The sequence below is a fragment of the Equus quagga genome, chromosome 2 (genome assembly GCF_021613505.1).
Source record: "Equus quagga isolate Etosha38 chromosome 2, UCLA_HA_Equagga_1.0, whole genome shotgun sequence".
Classification (NCBI taxonomy): domain Eukaryota; kingdom Metazoa; phylum Chordata; class Mammalia; order Perissodactyla; family Equidae; genus Equus; species Equus quagga.
In genome coordinates, this window is record NC_060268.1 from 26958503 (window position 1) to 26977735 (window position 19233).

Genomic DNA, 19233 nt, shown 5'->3' on the forward strand with positions numbered 1-19233 from the left:
CAGTTCTTATCTGTGAATCACCTTTGTAATACTTTGAAAGAAAGAAACATAGTGATTATTGTCTCTGGGCAGATATAGAGGTTAAGTGACAAAGTTCCTGTAATATGAGCTCCCCCTGCAGTTCTTGCCGTTGTACCGTTCATAATGCAGTGCAGTAGTATACTATATGGTACAGTACTGTGTGTCTGAGTCTTCTTCCTCAGCTAGCTGTTTCTTCAGATGAAAGGATAGCTCATCCTCTTCCAGACCAGGTATGAAACCCTTGATACCCTCTTCTAAGGTGTGTCTCAGGGGGAGCTGGAGGCCTTGTATGGAATAATAGGCATAGTAAGAGAACAGGGACTCTGTAGTATGAGTCATCGTAAAGTTGCACCTCACTTTCCCTGGAGCCCGTCCCAGGCAGAGACCTGGTTATTTGAGGTAAGTAACTGCTGAGGAGGTTCTGCTCCTCCTGTGATGTCAATGCTGGAACAGGGAGAGATCCTCATGCTGCAGGATACATGTCTTTAAAGTGATTCTAAATCATATCATAGAACAATTAGAATGAAATAGAACTTTTTCTCTTGAGAGTGATGACCACAAGAACTGATGATGGTTCGGCTGAACACGAGCAAGAGCCTCCTTTCTGGAGGTGAAAAGACTCCGAGCACTTTGAGCCTCCAGAAGAGTAGAGGATGAGCCTATAGAATTTGTTGAATGCTCAGCTCTCCATCAGGGACCTTCCACATTAATACAAAGACTGGTTATCACTGCCCAATGCATGCTATGAAAAATTGCATTGTTCCTAAGGAGCTAACCACTTCACGAGCAGGGATCTCAGCCTTGTTCAGTTTTTTGAGAACATCCATGCAGAATCACTGGAGATGGGTGACACATCTGTCTCCATACAGGAAATGGTTTAGTTGGGGAAGGAGGTGGGAGTAGTTCTCAGAGCACATTTGCATTCACATTTGCATAGACTGAATCTCTGAAAAAAATTATTCATAAAATTTTATTGCAAGTAATTCCTACCTGATGAGAATTTTTTAATTAAAAATAAGTTATCCCTAGATCCCTACAGATAAATATTTCTGTTTATATTCAATATTTCCTGTAAACATAGGAAAACACAAACTGCATTCATTTTTCTCTATGATTTCCATTGCAAATCATGTTCCTAAATACAATCTTTGAAGAATGCAAATCATGCTGCTAAATGCTCTTTTCCTGGCTATACTAGGTGTTTTGGAATAAACCCTGTCCCCAGAAAATTCATATGTTGAAGCCCTAAGCCCCAGTGCCACTGTATTCAACTGTATTTGGAGAGAAGGCCTTTAAAGAGGTGATTAAATTAAACTGAGGCAGGTAAGGTGGGCCCTAATCCAACCTGACTTGTGTCCTTATAAGAAGAGGAATTTTGGACACACAAAGACACCAGGGATGTATGTGAACAGGGAAGAGATCATGTGGGTGCACAGTAAGAAGGCTTCCATCTGCCAGCCAGGGAAAGAGGCTTCAGGAGAAACCAAACTGACCTTGATCTTGGACTTCCAGCCTCCAGAACTGTGAGAAAATAACTCTCTGTTTTTCAGCCACCCAGTCTGTGGTATTTTGTAGTGGTGGCCCTAGGAAAATACATTAGGTGTCTGATCGTTATTTCCTCCAATGTGTACGTAGACACATATTTCTTAAAAACAGGAAAAAATCTCATTCTATTGATTTATATTTGCCTACTCTATCAGTCAGGGTACAGTCAGTGAAGTAGAAATACCATGAGTGCTATAAGATAGGAGCCTAATTACAGGAATTTGACCTTACACGGTTGTGAAATGAGCTGAGAAAATGCATATGGGTAGTTGGATGGTCAGAAAAGGAATCCCTAACCAGTCAATCTGAAAAGCCAAGCATGTCTAGCTGCCAAAGTGTGATTTGAAGGAGGAGTTCATGGAGAAATCTAGGAAAGCTATTACCATGTGTTGCTACCATCTTCATGGATCTGTTGGCAGGTATATGGTTGTGGTTTGTCAACCAAGTCAGTAGCAGGAAGAAGTTCTAGACATATTACTCATATTCATTTTAAAGTCCTGGTGTGTTAACCCCAAATCTGAATCAGCTTTGGGTCTGCATCTATTCATTATTTTCTCTCTTGATTATTAGCCCTGTTCCCACTTGATTACATTTTTGGTAATTTTGTTTATTGTATGCTATACAGTGTGGGTAGTAAAATGCAGAAACTCTGGATTGTTTTGTCTCCCTCAAAAAAATGTTAACTTTGTTAAATTACTAGCAGATCACTTACATTCTATTGAGGCTAGCTTTAATCTCCGATAGGGCAGGTTTTTTTCAATTTTTCTTTTGTCCCAGAACATAGCCCTTACTCCTAGCATGCAGCACTTATTCTGGTGACTCAGTTGAAAGTCCAAGGTGTTTACTGACGTTTCTCCACTCTGGCAGGGCCAGAGCTCCGATGTCCTCCCAGTACAGTACAACCTCTAACATCTCTTTGGGGCTTTTAGACCCCCAGAAGCTGTTTTCTACTAAATATATATGATTTCCTCAGTTAAATCACTCTTCCTCCACCTTCTTTTGTCCTCCAGCCTAACTCCTATTAAATTGTTGGGTTTCAAGCTAAGGCATCACATACTCCGGGAAGCTATCTCTGGCTGACATCTATTTGTTTTTATAATATACTTTGTTCTCCCAATTTAGTTCTTCTCTTACTTTACAGGAACTGTATAACAGAAATGTGTTCCCCACTAGACTATATATTCAATTAGGGAAAGGATTCTTTATTTATTTAAAGCTCCCTATCCAGTGTCTAACATACATTCAATAAACGTTTGTTGAGTGATTGAATGTGTGAAACTTATGAATAAGGTGAGTTGAAAATATTGTCCTCATATAGAAGAAGATCCTGAGATGAGGTACAAAGAGAGTGACTCACTTGCTCACTATGATATGGCATACTCATGACTGGAAATTGACTTTTTCCAATGGCTTTTCCATAATATACCAAAGAGGGAAATGATCTAAATATGTACTATCGAATATAAACAAAATGAACAATTAAATGCACTGTAACAAGCTGAAACAAAAGTAAATGAAGGATTACAGAGCATAGTGTTGCACTTTCTTTGATACCTAAGAATTTGTCTTATGATTTCCCTTGATACGTGAGCATAATAAAGGGTAGGAATAAGCAGCATTCAGAGTGAAAATATCCATTTTAATGCAGAGTCTTGTAACTGGGTTTGAGTGATTATCTAACTGGAACTGTTAATTCACTGATTCCCTGACTTATAGATTAGGGTGTTAGGAACAGTTCTGTTTAGGACAGAGATAGTTACTAGATTCATCTAGTAACTGTGCCTCCACAATACAGAGGTAGGTGCCTGAGTCTCTGGTCTGGTATGCAGAAAGCTCTGGCCAGCTTTCATGCTAATAGTGGCCCTTTATCTTTTCTCCTCCTTTTCTTCTCCATTTAAGTGTACTAGAAAAAGGATCATGGAGCTTTTCCTAGGGTTCTGTATGTACCAACATAAGATATAAAGATGTCAAGAAGAAAGTACAGGTGAGATTGGTGCTTTCTTCCTCTTAGAGGTAGAGGGATCTAGGATGCTGCCGCTCCTTGAGTTGGCTGCTCACTCCTCCATAAAGTCAGAATCAGATAGGAAAGAGTTGATCAATCTATAGATTTTACCTGGTAACACCATCCCCACAGAGATCTCCAGATGAGCCATGTATGTACCTGCATTGTACTGTCAAGTTGTGACTCATTTAGAAATGCTTTCTGCGTGAGTCAGGAGATGCAAGGCAATGAGAATGCAATTCTAATTACACTAGGCCCTTGCTCCCACTCTGGGGGTTAGGTTAGGTCTTCAGCTATGGTCTCTGCACAGGCTGTAGGTGTCTGGAGAGCACGGTGCTCCACCGCACAGAAGTAAATAGCTGCGTCCCAACGCTGAGAGTCTCTGATGTAGAGGTGGCTATAACGGTCCTTGGTATTGACTGTGGGTTTTAATATTCCTTTTTGATGCATTCCAGAAGCTATGTAAAATAAGGATACGAGGCATCCTCCAGGATTTTGTTGGAACAACTGCATACCAGTCATGGAGGCAGAATAATTGCACATCAGAGGGGAATTTCTCCCCTCCTGGAGGATAAGGACCCCAGGACTCTGCTCCACCTTCATCTGAGCTTCCACCCCTGTTGAGAAAGAGAAATAGGCACAGGTGAGGGTCACTGCAAAATGGCTGTGGTTGTTTCCAAGTGTAGGAAATGTTCCTCTAGCTTCCATCCTCATGGTAGAGGACACAGCCCAAGAGACTCGTGCTCTCTCTCTGCCTCCATCTCTGCTTTCCTCCCTTGCTCCTTTCCAAATTCAGTCGTGATATTCCTCCAGGTTCCTTCTGGGGTGTTCTTAACTCACAGCAAATTTGTATCCACAGAAGGCCCAGCAAGACCCCCACCTGTGTCTTCATGATCCTTTACTCTTGCTATAAGGAACACCTTGATGTAAAGTCTCTCTAAATACTGACATGCATCATATCTTGAGTTTGAGCTAATTTTGTTTCTGTAACACATTGGTTTCGTGAGATAGATTTAGCAGCAGCCAGTCCTAAGCATTGTCACTCAGCTTTGTAGTAGGAAGCCCCACCTACCTGTGGCTTAGTCCACCTTCTATACACTGTGGAGTGTGAGTGTGTTTGTGTGTGTGTGTGTATGTGTGTGTTTATTGGGAGTAATGGAGGGGCTACCTTTTCAGAGTTTAAGAATCTTTTTTTTCTATAAATTCTGGGTCTATGTGGGATAATTTTTATGAAAAAATAATGAGATCATAACTTAGAGGGTTAATAGAGAAACAGTTTGTATGCCTTTGAAGAGTCATAGGTAAGAGATACTGACCAAGCTAAAACCTGAGACATGATCAGACTGGGAAACTTTTCTCAGTAGTGAATGACTTGTTGTATAAATCTATATAACAAGTATACATTATAAATACTTTTATATAATACAAATATAAATAAATAACAAAAATATATATAACCAATTTCCAATTTTACATTCCATGTATCTTATTTGTTGAATTTATTAAAGTCAAATGATATAATAATAGTCCAGCACTTACGAACACTATAGAAATAAGAAATGTCATAATAGTAGAAAGAAAATTATCTACTTTGTATTTTCAGATATATAAAATATGAAGTATATTTCTACGAAAGAGACTGAGGCAGCCTTTTCTACATGTTAAATGGTCTACATGTTAAATTGATACAGTAGAAACTTTTAAGACATATATATGACATAAAATATCTATATGAAATATCTATCTATCAATCTCCTAAAAGTTTCTACTCTATCAATTTAACTTAGAAACCATTGGTTTTCATCCAGGGGCTGTTGCTCCTCAGGGGACATTTGGGAGAGTCTAGAAACATTTTTGGTTGTCACAGCTGGGGAAGGGAGGGAGTGCTACTGACACCTAGTGAGTAGAAGCCAAGGATGCTGTCAAATATCCTGTGATGCACAGGAAAGCCCCTCCTTGCAAAAAGAATTACCTGGCCCCTAATATTAATCATGCTGCTGTTGAGAAACTCATATAAAGGGTGATTTTCAGTTCAAACAATCCTCTGTATTTTATTTTTTCCTTTATTTCTCCACCTTTTTCTTCCCATATATGCTTTCCTTTTTCTTTATTTGCCTCTTTCTTTGCTTTTATTTTTCTTATCCTTGAGTTTCTGATTTCCTATGAGGCACCAGCATGGTCTAGAGAAGAACAACAAGCAGGGGTTGGAAAGAATTTCTGAACAAATAAATAAATGTTCATATTGGTCCCTGATACTAAGAAATATGGATTCATGAAACTACAAACTTACATAAATATGAAACAAATTGTCTTGTTTTAATCTTAAGCTTCATTTTGACTCCCGGAGGGAAGGAAAGAGAAGTGGTGACAAGAAAGCAGGATCTTGTGCATTATTAATCTATTATGGTCCACATAATCCCTGCTCCCAGTCCTCTGGCCTGGTCTAAATCATTAGCCCTCTTCCTGCTTCAGAGATTTTATCCTTCATTCAGCAGTAATCCTGGAAGCCTAAAGGAACTTTTCAGACGTTACAGTGTCCCCTCGTGGACTAAAACCTGGTGCCGCCACCACTTCATCTGCAGCAATGCAACTGCCCAACCCAGGGATTCTGAGTGTGCCCTTAGGCATCAATAATGTATTTCCATTCACTCTAGAACGCTTCAGGAGCATGGAGAGTTGCTCCTAGAAATTCCTGCTCTGAATGGAGGTTGTAGGCCAGGGGATTCTTCAAGTTACAGGCCCTGGAGAATGATGGCTGTGGGGACTAGCAAAAAGCCCTCTGTCACCAAGAAAGTGACTTTTTTCAAAGAAGGAACTGTGTCCTTTCCGTGTTCCCTGGACAGAACATAAATCAGGACACAAATGAAGTTTTGAGTGGACCATATGGAAGCTGTGGTTCCTAATTTCAGTTTTTTCAGTTTTCAATCCATTGTGCTAGGTGATTCACGAAACATTGTTAAACCTCACGACAACACTGTGAAGTAAGTCCTATCCTTACTTCCAAAGTACTTGTAAGGAAATTGATGCTCACAATTGTTGGTATAAAATGCCCATAGCTACACAGCCAGAAAGTGGCAGAGCCCTAAGAAACTCTGGCTCTTGTCAGTGTCTTGTCACTTTTCAGGGAGAGAGACATGTAGAACAGTGATTATGGAAAGACACTGCATGATCTTCTAAGGAAATTAAAACAAATTCTCCCACCAATCCATAACAACTCTCCACAAATGAAGAAAAGAAAGAAAATAGTTTTATTATTGAATAAGCATTAAACCAGAATGTAATGAGTATCACATGCAATTCATTAGGCAGATTGCAGAGACAGAAAGAAATTCTACCCCTTTATATAGCCAAGGAGATATATTTTCTCCTTACATACATTTTCTCAAGATAAACAATACCTAGTCACTAAGGAAGAGGACGTGACAGCACTGTTAGTCATAGTTCCTCCTCAGTTTACCTAGTAATTGGGGTAGCCATCTGTGTTTGCTAATTGCCCTTATCCAAAGGAAAAATTTCTTCTATCTTTATGACAGGAGGCAAGTTTGCAACTTAGAGGAAGGTGCCCGCTGAGTTTGGGCTCCTCCCCTCCTCCTGCAGAGACTGGAGACAGGGGCTCTATCCTCCCTGATGATTGCACTTCAAAGAGATGGTTCCCAGTGCTTGAGGAAAACATTCTCGGACTGTGAAACTGCGAGACGCTTATTTATCTTTTTAAAAGATTCACATGCATCTTAAAAGGACAGAGAAAGAATTCATAATTACAAGTTGTTTAAAGTAAATAAGAAGAGGGAGAGGGAGCATGTCTTTCTCTTGTTATACCAGGGAGAATTAAAATTAGTTTTCTTATTTTTAATTTATATTTGCCCTTACAATCTTCAGGATGAAGGAGTTCCACGTTAAACTTTCAGTGGATGACTTTGGAGTAGTTTGCTAGGGTAACATGAAGTTAAAACAAGAAAAATAAATCTCCTTGGGAATCTAGAAGTGAGAAAAATGTAAGACTACAGTTATTAGTTACTTCCCTGGAAATTGATATTGTCTACTATTAAAAGACTTAGGATGATAAACTGAATTCCATAGTCCCTCATGAGTACAAGAAATTGATGGAAATTTAAAAATGAAGCCTCTCTGAATAGAAGATGAAGGTTTTTTTCTTAATAAAAAGTTACACGAACATTAATACTTCAACAAATACGTCTGATCAATGTAAATGCAGGTCCCTTCTTTGCACTATGTTCATATCTTTATTTCTGCACTTACACATGGACATAGAAAATCACAAAGTCATTCTGTGGCAATCCTACCACCATTAGGGTTGTATTTAGCTGCAAGTAACAAAAACTCAACCAAATAATAGTTTATTAAAATTTTTCATACAAAATACATCTGGGGGAGGGATTTGACTTGGCATCTAGAGGATGATCAGGCATGGGACTGGCAGCAGGATTCCATTTGTGCTTTCTTTTGTAGCAAAGTTGTCGCTTCCATGTTTCAGCAAGAAACAAGTCGGAAAAGGGGACAGGAAAGTGTGGTACCTGTATCAGGACAGCAAATACATCATGGGAAATCCCTAGCAATTTTCTGATTAGATCTCATTGGTCAGAACAGTGCTGTATGCAACCCCTAGTTGTAAGATAGGATGTGGAATATAGTGTGAGTTGTTTTTTAAAGCTAGGGATATAGTTGCCCAAATCGAAATTGATAAGAAAGCAGAAGAAAATGGTGATTAGGTTGGCAACTCATGATGTCTGCCTTCCTGACTACTAAAGTGGGGATTCAGAAGATTAGGTAGAGATTAACTCATTCCTCCTTGAGGAGTCAGGGGAATTTTCACAGTAGGGATAACATGTATTTAGAGGCATTAATAAGAATATTATTTACAGGAGCATTTATTGAGAACATATTTTGTACTGGGACTTCATATAATTATGTATATTTTATAAATTAAATTCATAACAACTCAACAAGATAGGTGTTCTTGTTAACATAGATTTATAAGGAAGCTCAGATGAAGATAAACAAGTGCCCAAGAAGACAGAGTTAGAAAATTGCAAAGATGGGATTTGAATCTGGGTTATTTTGACTCCAAAACCCATGTGCTGTGTATTATATCACCTTGCTCTAGAGAATAAATAGGAATTCTCCAAGTATAAAAATGAGCCAGTCGTGGGCCTGCCAGGTGGAGGGAATGGTCCAATTCTGTCTTTTTCAGCATCTAAAATTTGAAATTCTTGACGTGTCTCATTCAAAATCTAACCCCCAAGTGAATCCTGTGCAAATACAGGCTATTGTAGCTGATGCTTAAGCAGTTGCAGAATCACCAACTGGGGATACTTCTTTGGATGTTATTGAAGTACACTTTGGGCATCTTTCTGTCAAAAAAAAAAAAATTAGAAACTTTCCTCTTTTACTACACTCTAGTTTAATAGACTGGGACATAGCAGTTCATCAACCCCTGAGAACTAGAATAAAGTAGAGAAATCATCTATTTCTATCCCCTTTTGCTAACCATTCCTGGCTGTGGTCTTTTGGAAAATAGAATGACTAAGAGGAACTATGATGAACTGTCTAATGTCTTCCATATGTCCCTCCATATCAACTCCTTTCATCACCCCACCGCCTAGACTAGAGGGCTGTAGACACATAATTTTACTGGTTCAAACAGTGAGTTACATTTCCAGAAGTTTGTCTCATAACAAAGGAATCTTGTTCTCCAGTGTATGTGGGAAAGTTTCTGTAATAGCATTGGAAATGGTTCCATTAGGGCTGAAGTTGTTATCATTGTTCATGCTAAGAGGGATGTGAGGAGAAGCTGGAGGAATGTGGCAGCAGTGTGACTGGGAGCCTGCAGCAGGGTGTGGGTGCAGGCAGCAGGCGCCCCAGGAGCACTGTGCCCCTGCGCAGAGGTAGACGCCTGCATCCCCAGGGTGGGCTGCAGTGATGAGCAGGGAGCTGTCCTTTCTTTCCTTATCAAACTGATCCCCCAGTCTCTTCTGCTGCTTTGTTTCTCCACTCTTAGCTAATGCCATCAAGAGGACAGGACCTTCCCCAGACTCCTGTCTATATCATTGAAAGCTGATAAAAATGCTTGAGGAGTTGCAGTCCACAGTGAAACTTGCTTCCTCCTGAATACTTGGAAACCGAGGAATCTGCTCCAGCTGCTGGATGCTCTCCCCTATTTAGAAACAAAGAAGACATCAGGAAAGGGAATTAGGGGCTTGTCTCAATCTGAAATAATTTTTCCTCCCTCCTTCCACCCTTCTCCCTCCCCCACTCTCTCTCTTTTTTTCCTTCCTTCTTTAATTCTTCCTTTCAAGCTTTACCACAAAATAACCTGTCCTCAAGGATTTTCCTTCTCCTCAGGATTTCCTGTTAATGTAATTGGGACCTTCTCAAACTCACATGCCAATTGATCCAAAGAATCAACACGGAGAATTTCAGGAGCATCTTTTCTTCCTATCACTTAGTGGTCCTGGTCACTGACTCTTGCTGCCCTTGGAAGATCCCCTCCTGAAAGAGACTTTTTTTGAGCTAAAGGAACACTTGCCACCCACTTTGATCTGAGTAAAAAGGCAGAGGCCTCTGTGCGGCAGGGAATTGAATCGTTCACCGTCCACCCTCCCCTTCCTTCAGCCCCCAACTCTGTTTTGACTCTGGGAAGCATTTTGCCTTTTGAAATACTCCCCTCCAGTGGAGAGATAGAAAAATGATTTATTTTTAATAATGCTTATGTTTCTTCCAACTTCCTTTGGTATGCACTAGTATCAAGATCATCAATGCTGAGTCAGTCACACCAGGATAGACAGACCCACCTGTAATGAGACACTGTCTCTATTCAGTTTCCAGTTGGGACAATGTTCCTTCTTCGTAGGCAGGAGCATGGAATACAATGTAGAGTCTAATGACCTTATTCAGAAATGGAAAATGTGTTCTTTTAAAAATTGATCACTTTCAGTCAGAATAACAGAAGATAAAGGAAATATTATCCTCTCACTTCTGTATCCTCAACAAGCATGTTGAGCAGTATGGTGTCTGTAAACTGTAGTTGTAAGTGTATGTGTGTGTCGTGTTGCATATGATATTATATATATTTTCTGGTTCATATGCCATGAGTAAGTACCGTGTCATAAACCAATTTTTACCAAATTAAAGATGCATTACTATGTTGTACATTATTTAACTTAGAATACTTTTCTGACATCTTATTGCCTTACTCTGCATTAGGTCCCTGGTTCATGACTATCCAAATCTTCAACATACCATATTGTGATTCTATTTACTGGATTCACCTACAAGTTCTTTGACAAAAAGATTGTGCCATTTTTACTTTTGTGACCCTAGCATCTACCAGGCAGAAAAATATTAATGCATAGTTAACAAATTATTGAATTAACGTGTAAAAGTATGTGTGTATGTCCAGTAATATAGTGATTCAAATATATACATATTGTGGTGTGGGTGCAGTGCGTATTCAAAGATCACAAAAATCTTGGGTAAATGACATCATGATTGTTTTAGCTATTGTTCATTCTCATTAGTAACGATAATAATCAGTGTTGGCCATGTGACTATCTGTTAATATCGCAAATGGGATAATGCTAATGCCCAAGCATTTTCTTTTTAAAAATTTTAGCTCTGTTGTTAGGTGCATACACATTAACATTGTTATGTCTTCTTAGTAAATCGGGCCTTCTATAATTATGTAATGTCCCTGTTTATTTGTGTAATATTTGTTTTCCTGAAGTCTAATTTGTCTGACATTAGTGTCCAGATTAATTTCCAGATTAGAGTTTGCATGGATATCTTTTTCCATACTTTTACTTTTAATCTATCTATGACGTTATATTTAAAGTGGATGTCAGAATAATTCATTTGAGCGACAAGGGTGATTTGAGCAAGAGATAGCAGTGGAGATGGCAGTGGTTAGATTATGGGTTAACTTCTAAGATATGGCCAACTGGATTTCATGATGGATTAGATCTGTGGACCTTAAACAAATAGACAGCCAGTTATTTTTCCAGCAAAAAATGAGTTTATTTGGGATCAACAAAAACTTGCAATTTGGGGTGTTTAACCATGGTGAGCCATGTGCAAGTCCCTCGACAGCAAGGGAAGGGAAACTCTTTTATAGAGGAGAAGAGGCAGTTGGGAGGGCTATTGTAAAGAAAGAATCCATCAGAGGAATTAAGAGTTCAATGTGTAGTGGCTTTTCATTGCCTGAGTTGTCCCAGCATCTCATTGAGTGAGCTTCTTGCTGGTCAAGAAGTGCAAGTCTTCCTTCTTCCTTTTGGGCCCTGCTACTGACATAGGGCATGAAAGCTCCCCCTTTGGGTCTCCCAACTCCAATTTTATGAGGTTTCTGTTTATTAATTTGACAGATATAAGCAGTGATAGAAAAGTAAGAGTAAAAGGTAACTCTGAGATTACGACCAGAGATACTGGAAAATGGAGGTGCTATCAATTGAAAAGCAAAAGGTAGTGGGGGGAGAATGTTGGAGGTGAGTTCAGAAGGTGAAACATCAGAAGTCAGTATTGGTCACATTAAATTAGAATCCTCAGCCTCTAGAATGCAGTATCTCCAATTAGAAAGAGAATATCCATACAAGATTCCCTGTTCTAGGTCTTGTTTAACATGACCCAGTAGTAAAAGAAGGAACATGTTGAAGTTCCTGTTTGTCCTCAGCAGCCAAGCGCTCCCCAGGGCTCTGCTCGCCACCCTGCTCACTTTCATCAAATGAGAGGCCTTGTTAAAAGCAGGTCAGGCTGTATCATTGAGTCTCTGAAGACCCCAGTGACTCAGAGGTTTGTGTTCAGCTCCCCCTGCAGTCTCAGTCACTGTGTCACCCAGAGCACAGAAGTACTCAGCTGAGTCGTTCAAATAGGTTGATGGTTTCCTCAGGTGGAAAGTGGTTTCACTCTTCCTAAATTCAGCCTCAAAACCTTTGATGCCTTTAACCATCCTGTTATCTCCTGTTATGTACTTGAGGAGAAGCTGGAGGCCTTGGCTGGGGTACTGGACGTACCAGAAGAAATAAAGAGATGTACTATAGGAAAAATTGCACTTCAGCTCCAGAGGGGCTCCTTCAGAAACAGTGATGTGGTCGTCAGGCTGGGTCACTGACTGGGCTCCCATTCCTCCTGAAACATCAATGCTGAGTCAGTCACACCAGGATAGACAGACCCACCTGTAATGAGACACTGTCTCTATTCAGTTTCCAGTTGGGACAATGTTCCTTCTTCGTAGGCAGGAGCATGGAATACAATGTTACTCACTCACTGTGAAGAGCATTCCAAGCAGCATAATAGTCATTGAGGACATGGCCAGGCAGTGAGAAGCTGAGAGCTATCTTCTGGAAGCTCTTCCCTGAGGAGCAGGAAGGAATGTGCCAGAGTATGCTGAGTCCTCGTAACGGGGAAAATCTGAGGTTCAAGAGGTCCCTGTTTAGGCAAGTTCTCCAGACTTTTTATAAGAGATGTTTTCTTGACAATGACTGCTCCTGGTGTGGAGCCTACTCAGAATGTGCCCCTCAGTGAACTGCGAGGTGAAGAAGCTCATAGGAGTGAGGCATAACTTTTGTTAGAGGAGACGTTTCCAGTGTATGCAGCATTGCCCTCTGGAGGCCAAACGTAGAAACAAATTGAGTCAAAGTTTTTGTGCCCCATCTCCTTCCTGCTCCTGCCTAGGATTGAATTTCTTAGCACTGCAATCTGATGAGTATTTCCAGGAGTCCGCTTATTAAGAGGCTCTTTTAATCTTATGAACTAAGTAACATTATTTAATCCTATGAAGTAAATCATATTACCATCCTCATTTTATAAACGAGCAAACTGAAGCACAGAAGGAAGGATGTAAATTGTCCAAGGTCACAGTCAGTGACAACTGGAATTTGTCCCATTAATATGATTCAGAATCCACATTATTAACCACTGATAGTTTAGCACTATAGCCCTTTAGAGTAGATATTATCCTCGCTTAATAGAAAGGAAATCAAGTCTTTATGAAGTTAAACAGTTTGTCCAAGGACACACAGGACTAGCACTACTTCTATTAAACTCCAAGGCCAGGTCCACCCCCCATGTTATCTATGAGATAGTCCCACCTTTTCAGAGTAGACATGATTTCACCAAGACAAACACTCAGAGCAAAACTCAGAAAAGAATAGAAATTAAAGATAATCCTCAAGGAATGCAAATCCTGAATGGATGGGCAATGGGAAAAGAATCAAAGAAAGTTCAAAGGGTAGTCCAGATATGTAAGTGGGAAATCAGAAATGACTGGTTTCCTTAATGAAAAGGTAAAGGGAGGTTTAAGAAGGAAGGAATGTCCAACAGATCAAATACTGAAGAAATGTCTATCTAGTAAGATGATAACTAGAAGGTGTCTATTGATTTTTAACAGTACAAAGACTATGATTTGAGTCTTTTCAGCATAAGCTAAACCTCAATGGATGAGGCATGGAGACGAGACAAGAAAGAAGAGGATCTGAATATAGAAAAGTCTTTCCAGAGGTTGAATTCTGAAGAGGAGGAAAGAGACATGGTGTTAAGTAGACAAGAATGTTGAAGTGATAATAGTTGAGTTTTTAAAGATTGGGATATATTTACAAGCTTTTGGAAAGAATCTATTAGCAATGGATTGAAGTTCTGAGGAGACAGATGAGATTGGAATAGGGACCAGAGGAACAAATTTTGGTACAAGGAGGAACAGTTATTTCCAGTTTTACTGGAATGAAGGAGGAAAAGATTGGGGTAGATTTCAGTAACTTTTATGGGTGTGAAGGCAGAAAGTTGAAACATCAATTAATTTATCCTGGGACATTTTTGTTCTTATGAATAGAAATTAAGTGCCTCCCAAGAGTGAATGGAGGAGGTTCTGGGTTAGGGATTCTGAGGAGTGTGAGAAGTTTTGAAATAGTCACTGTAGGAAATGACAATGGGAGACAATTATAAAAAAAATAATAATAATACTTTCCTGGCAACACTATAAACCTAGTTAGTGTTGAAGATGACAACAGGTTTCAGTGACACCAATCTGCACACTTCTGTGATTATTTTGAACTCTGCTTAATAGACAAAGTATACATTATAAACAGCAGGATATTAATCCATGATTGGGAATTAATAAAATCACTGATAGAAGACAGAAATGGGGCAAGAACTATAAGATTAATGCCTAAAGATTGATTGAAGTAGGACCATCCAGTCTAGGTATTTAGATAAGAAATTTTAAAAAATAGTGAGCCTCTGAGAAATAAGATGACAATAAAGGGGTCAGGGACTAAATGATCACATATCATCAAAGAACAAGTGCTGTAGAAGGAACTGAGCGTAAGAATCTAAGGATGCAAGGTTTCAGACAGGATGTAAGATTTCAGAGATGAAACAGCATCTATCTTGAGAATTATCATCAGATCTTCCTATAGTGTGGCCATGGGAGTTAATGGCTAAAGGGGATTCTAATCAACAGTGTTTAAAGTTGATGAGTTCAGGCTCTCTCCACATTGTCCACGTGGACAGTTAAGTCATGTGGTGTTTCAGGTTACAATGGAATCTTCTGAGCTGTGTTGTCTTCAATATATAAGGAAGGGTGTCTGGTGTCTATAAAGATGGTAGTGGAAAAGGGCTGGGGAAAAGTAGGGGTGAGAGACCTGAGCCTCAAAGGTGCACAGACAATAGTCTGGGGTTTTTTGACAGGTGGTGAACAGAATGCTGTTCCTGTCTCTAAATCTGAGGTCTTACAGATGAGGTAGAACAAGCAGCAAGGACAAGAGGAAGAAACTGTATTCCAAAAGGAGTCGGGTTTCAGGGAAGGGACGTGGAAGGAATTTTCACAGGGGCTGTAGAATGTTTGTTTACAACAGAATGGAGATGTAGAGGCCAAAGTGGAAAGATTTCCATGGGAAGGTCAGAGGCAGTTAGGTCAATTTAGAAAATAAAAGAGTCAGATACCTTGGAGAATCATTCCTCTGGAAGGAGTCAGTCACAGGTAGGACTGAATGTGCTTCCAAAGGGTCCTAGCACAGGGGAACACGGCCACAGTAAGGCCAGGTGGCGCTCAAGTCTCTCAGTAGATGTCATAGATCAGTAAATTCTGCCTGTCCAGATGGATTCAGCTCTCATGCACCACATTACACTACACTACATCACATTACCTTACATTACATTACATTGCATCGCATAATCTGAGTGTGCTTCTATTTATAGACAGGAACAGTAGAGAAGAGTATCTCTACCTCACATGCAAAGCCCACGTGGTGGAGGGCACACCTGGAGCACAATCCCTGGAGTCCTGAGATCACTGCGCTCATTGCTTGTAAACAATTGCCTGGGTCTCTGCAATGGAGGCTGTAATGTGCTGGAAGACTTCGGAATGTTGATTCAGATTGATTGTGAATCTTCTCTCTTGCTTCCCTATCTATTGGTAATTTAACTATCTGACCCCTCTACTTTCTTTCTGAACATCATCCCTCTCTTGCCCTTTCTTGCTTCCTGATCTAATATGGAGTCTAAACACAATCATTTCAAAGATCTTTTATAAATGCTGTCAATCAACATACTCCTCTCTCTTCTATTTCACCATTCTGCCAAATCAAAAGACAGGATGAAGTCCCTTACCCAGTATTACAGCAAACTGGAACCATGCATTAAATTCTAGGGTACTGTTATCTATGGCAAAGATGTTGGCTAACAAATCTTGTTGACTGTGTAACACACCACAGTGCTATGGGAGACCTCTAATGTTTAGGGCTATGGAAAGTCTTGTCTGCCATACACTATATGTAGGGCTTGTCACCTACAAATAGTGAATTTATTTCTTCACCCTTACTCACAGAATCCTGATATTACTTTTGTTAGCAATGTTCCTAGATAAAAATACCTACCTTCATAGACTTTTGCAGCTTGGGGTCACCATGTACTCTGTTTTGATCAATATGATGTAAGTGTACTGAGAGATTTACCATTCTTTTCTATTCAATAGACTTTTCTACTTTTTCTGTTAATCTAAAACGTCGATATGTAGGCTCCTTGGACCACATATCAAAGGTCAAAAGTCCTAGATTCGTATCCCAGATAGAGGAAAAGGACCATTATCACATTTCTCGTTTATGGTCTTTTAATAGAGGGCCAGGGTTTACCCGTGGTCTGAACTTATGTTTGTTTGACAAATGTGTTGTTACTCAAATATTTCAGGCACAAAAAGGGAAAGCTAGAATTACAACACCTGAAATTTTAGTTTTAGTTTACATATCCTCTTATAATTAATTTGAGGTCATGGTATAATTTAAAATTTTTCTTGGAATATAATGTACATATAAGAAATTGTAAATATATTATAAGTGCATAGCTTGATGAATTTTCATAAAATTGACACACTCTTATAACCAGCATTCAGATCAGAAAACAGAACCTTACCAACACTTCAGAGCTCCCTCTATGACCTTGATGATACCATCCCACGGGTAACACCATCCTGGCTTCTAAGAGTATAAAATAGTTATGTCTGTTTTTGTACTTTATAGAAATGACGTGTTTATTGGTCATTCTTTTGAGAAATACCTGCTTAAGACTTTCGCCTTTTCTATCAGCTTGCTTATTTTCTTATTGATTTAAAGATCTTTTTTTTTAAGTCAAAATGAGCCTATGAAAATCATACTTGCTGCAAATATCTTTTATCCATGGCTATTCTTTTAACTATTGAAATAACCTAACTTAAATGTCAATTTTAATATAGTCTGATGTTGATGCTTAAATATTTTATGTTCTGTTTAAGAAATATTTATCTAACACAAAATTTTGAAAAAAAATCCTGTATTTCTTCTGTAAGCTTTATATTTTATTCTCACGTTGACATCTGCACTATATCTGAACATTTATTTACATATGATATAAAGGTCAAGATATATTTTTTCCATATGATAAATTATTAAATGCCATTTATTGAAAAGACCATCCTTTACATTTGGCAAATAGAACAAGTGTTTTTTTTCAATTTTATTTTTATAATGTTGTCTCAGTATTAGTTTTATCACAAATATTTTTTATCACCTATCTCCACCAGTTCATCCTATTCTTCTCTTTCATTTCATTTTTTTCTCTACTTTTAGATTTTTGCTTTATGTTATATAGCCGCCACTTATTTATTACACTGATGATGCAGTTTTCTAAACTTTTTCTCTAATTACAAAATAAATTATTTTTAGAAGTTTTATCCTCCTTTTTATGCTCAGTATATCTACTTTTCCATATGCCATATATATATATATATATATATTTATATGTATACACACACACACACACACACACATATATATATATACATACACATGTGTTAGTTTCTTACAAAATTCTTATCTCATGTACTTCTGGTGGTCAGCTAATTTGAAAATCATTTAGTGTGTTGCCTATTTCATGCGATTCTGGTGAATTCAGTCAAATATTCTCCTAACTTTAGAATCAGTCTCTCAGACATGCTTAACAGGTGGAGTTCGTGGAACTTGAGAATCCTCAATGTGCACTGCTTTTTTTTTCTTTTTCTTTCTTTTTTTTTTGGGGGGGGGGGAAGATTAGCCCTGAGCTAACACCTGCTGCTAATCCTCTTCTTTCTGCTGAGGAAGATTAGCCCTGAGCTAACTACTGTCAGTCCTCCTCTCTTCACTGAGGAAGCCTGGCCCTAAGCCAACATCCGTGCCCATCTTCCTCTACTTTCTATGTGGGACACCTACCACAGCATGGCGTCCCAAGCAGTGCCATGTCCGCACCCGGGAGCTGAACCGGCAAACCCCGGCCACCGTGAATCGGAACATGCAAACTTAACCACTGCGCAACCGGGCCTGCCCTCAATGTGCGCTCCTAATGGTCTCTTCCTGATTTAATCTATATTATTTGCAGGAAGTAGAAGTTAAAAGATACAATGTACCAATGGAGCTCAGAGTTCTTAACTCCTTATTTTCTTGTGAGATCGTTTACTCATGGTAATCTCTAATGGTCAAACTAGTTGTAGAACTAATGGCAGTTCTGTTAAAAACTATGAAACTGAGAACGAGTGAGTTAAAAGAAAAACGTTTTGAGGCAGGCTTTGCTAACGGCAGCTGTGCATACTGAGCATGATCAACCGTTGTTTAAAACTAACCAGGTTTTCTGTCCTTCCTTGATATAGGAGTGAGCTGTTTTTCCCACGAAGTCAAGGTCCAGACATCAAGAAGAAAGGAGATTCAGCCTCACAAGCCCAAATGCTGTCAGAGGATGAAAACTAACCAGAAAAGTCCAGACAGTCAAGGAAAGAAGAGATTCAGTCGTCAGGACAAACACAGGCTCACGTAGCCAGTCAGCAAGGCCACATGTTCCTAGCCCCCTACCTAAACCCCAGCACATGCTCCCTCTCCCCTACCTGAAACCCCAAATAAAAGCCCCTACCTTTTTCCCATCCAGCAGGTAGATTTGAGTTTTAACTCTTACTTCTTTGGCTGGCTGCCTTTCGATAATAAACCCCTCTCCTTGCTACAAGCCTGACATTTCAGTTACCGGCTTTCGTGCACGTTGGGTAACAAACCTGTGTTTGTGTTCAGTAACAACTACTTGTTAATTTTGTAATTTATGAAGATAAGTTTAGAAACATATTTCAAAACAGAAAACATTCAGTGCAAGAACAGTCAAATGATTCTTTT

General features: G+C 39.3%; 2 gene segments (V, D, J or C); both read right to left on the reverse strand.

Annotated features, from left to right (window-relative positions):
• Positions 1–3844: 3844 nt before the first annotated feature.
• On the reverse strand, positions 3845–4282 carry LOC124235039 (T cell receptor alpha variable 22-like). The segment is given in 1 exon segment: positions 3845–4282. A coding segment is annotated over 1 exon segment (438 nt).
• Positions 4283–12326: 8044 nt separating this feature from the next.
• LOC124235040 (T cell receptor alpha variable 8-3-like) lies at positions 12327–12887 on the reverse strand. The segment is given in 2 exon segments: positions 12327–12706; positions 12842–12887. Coding segments are annotated over 2 exon segments (426 nt in total).
• Between the last annotated feature and the right edge of the window lie 6346 nt (positions 12888–19233).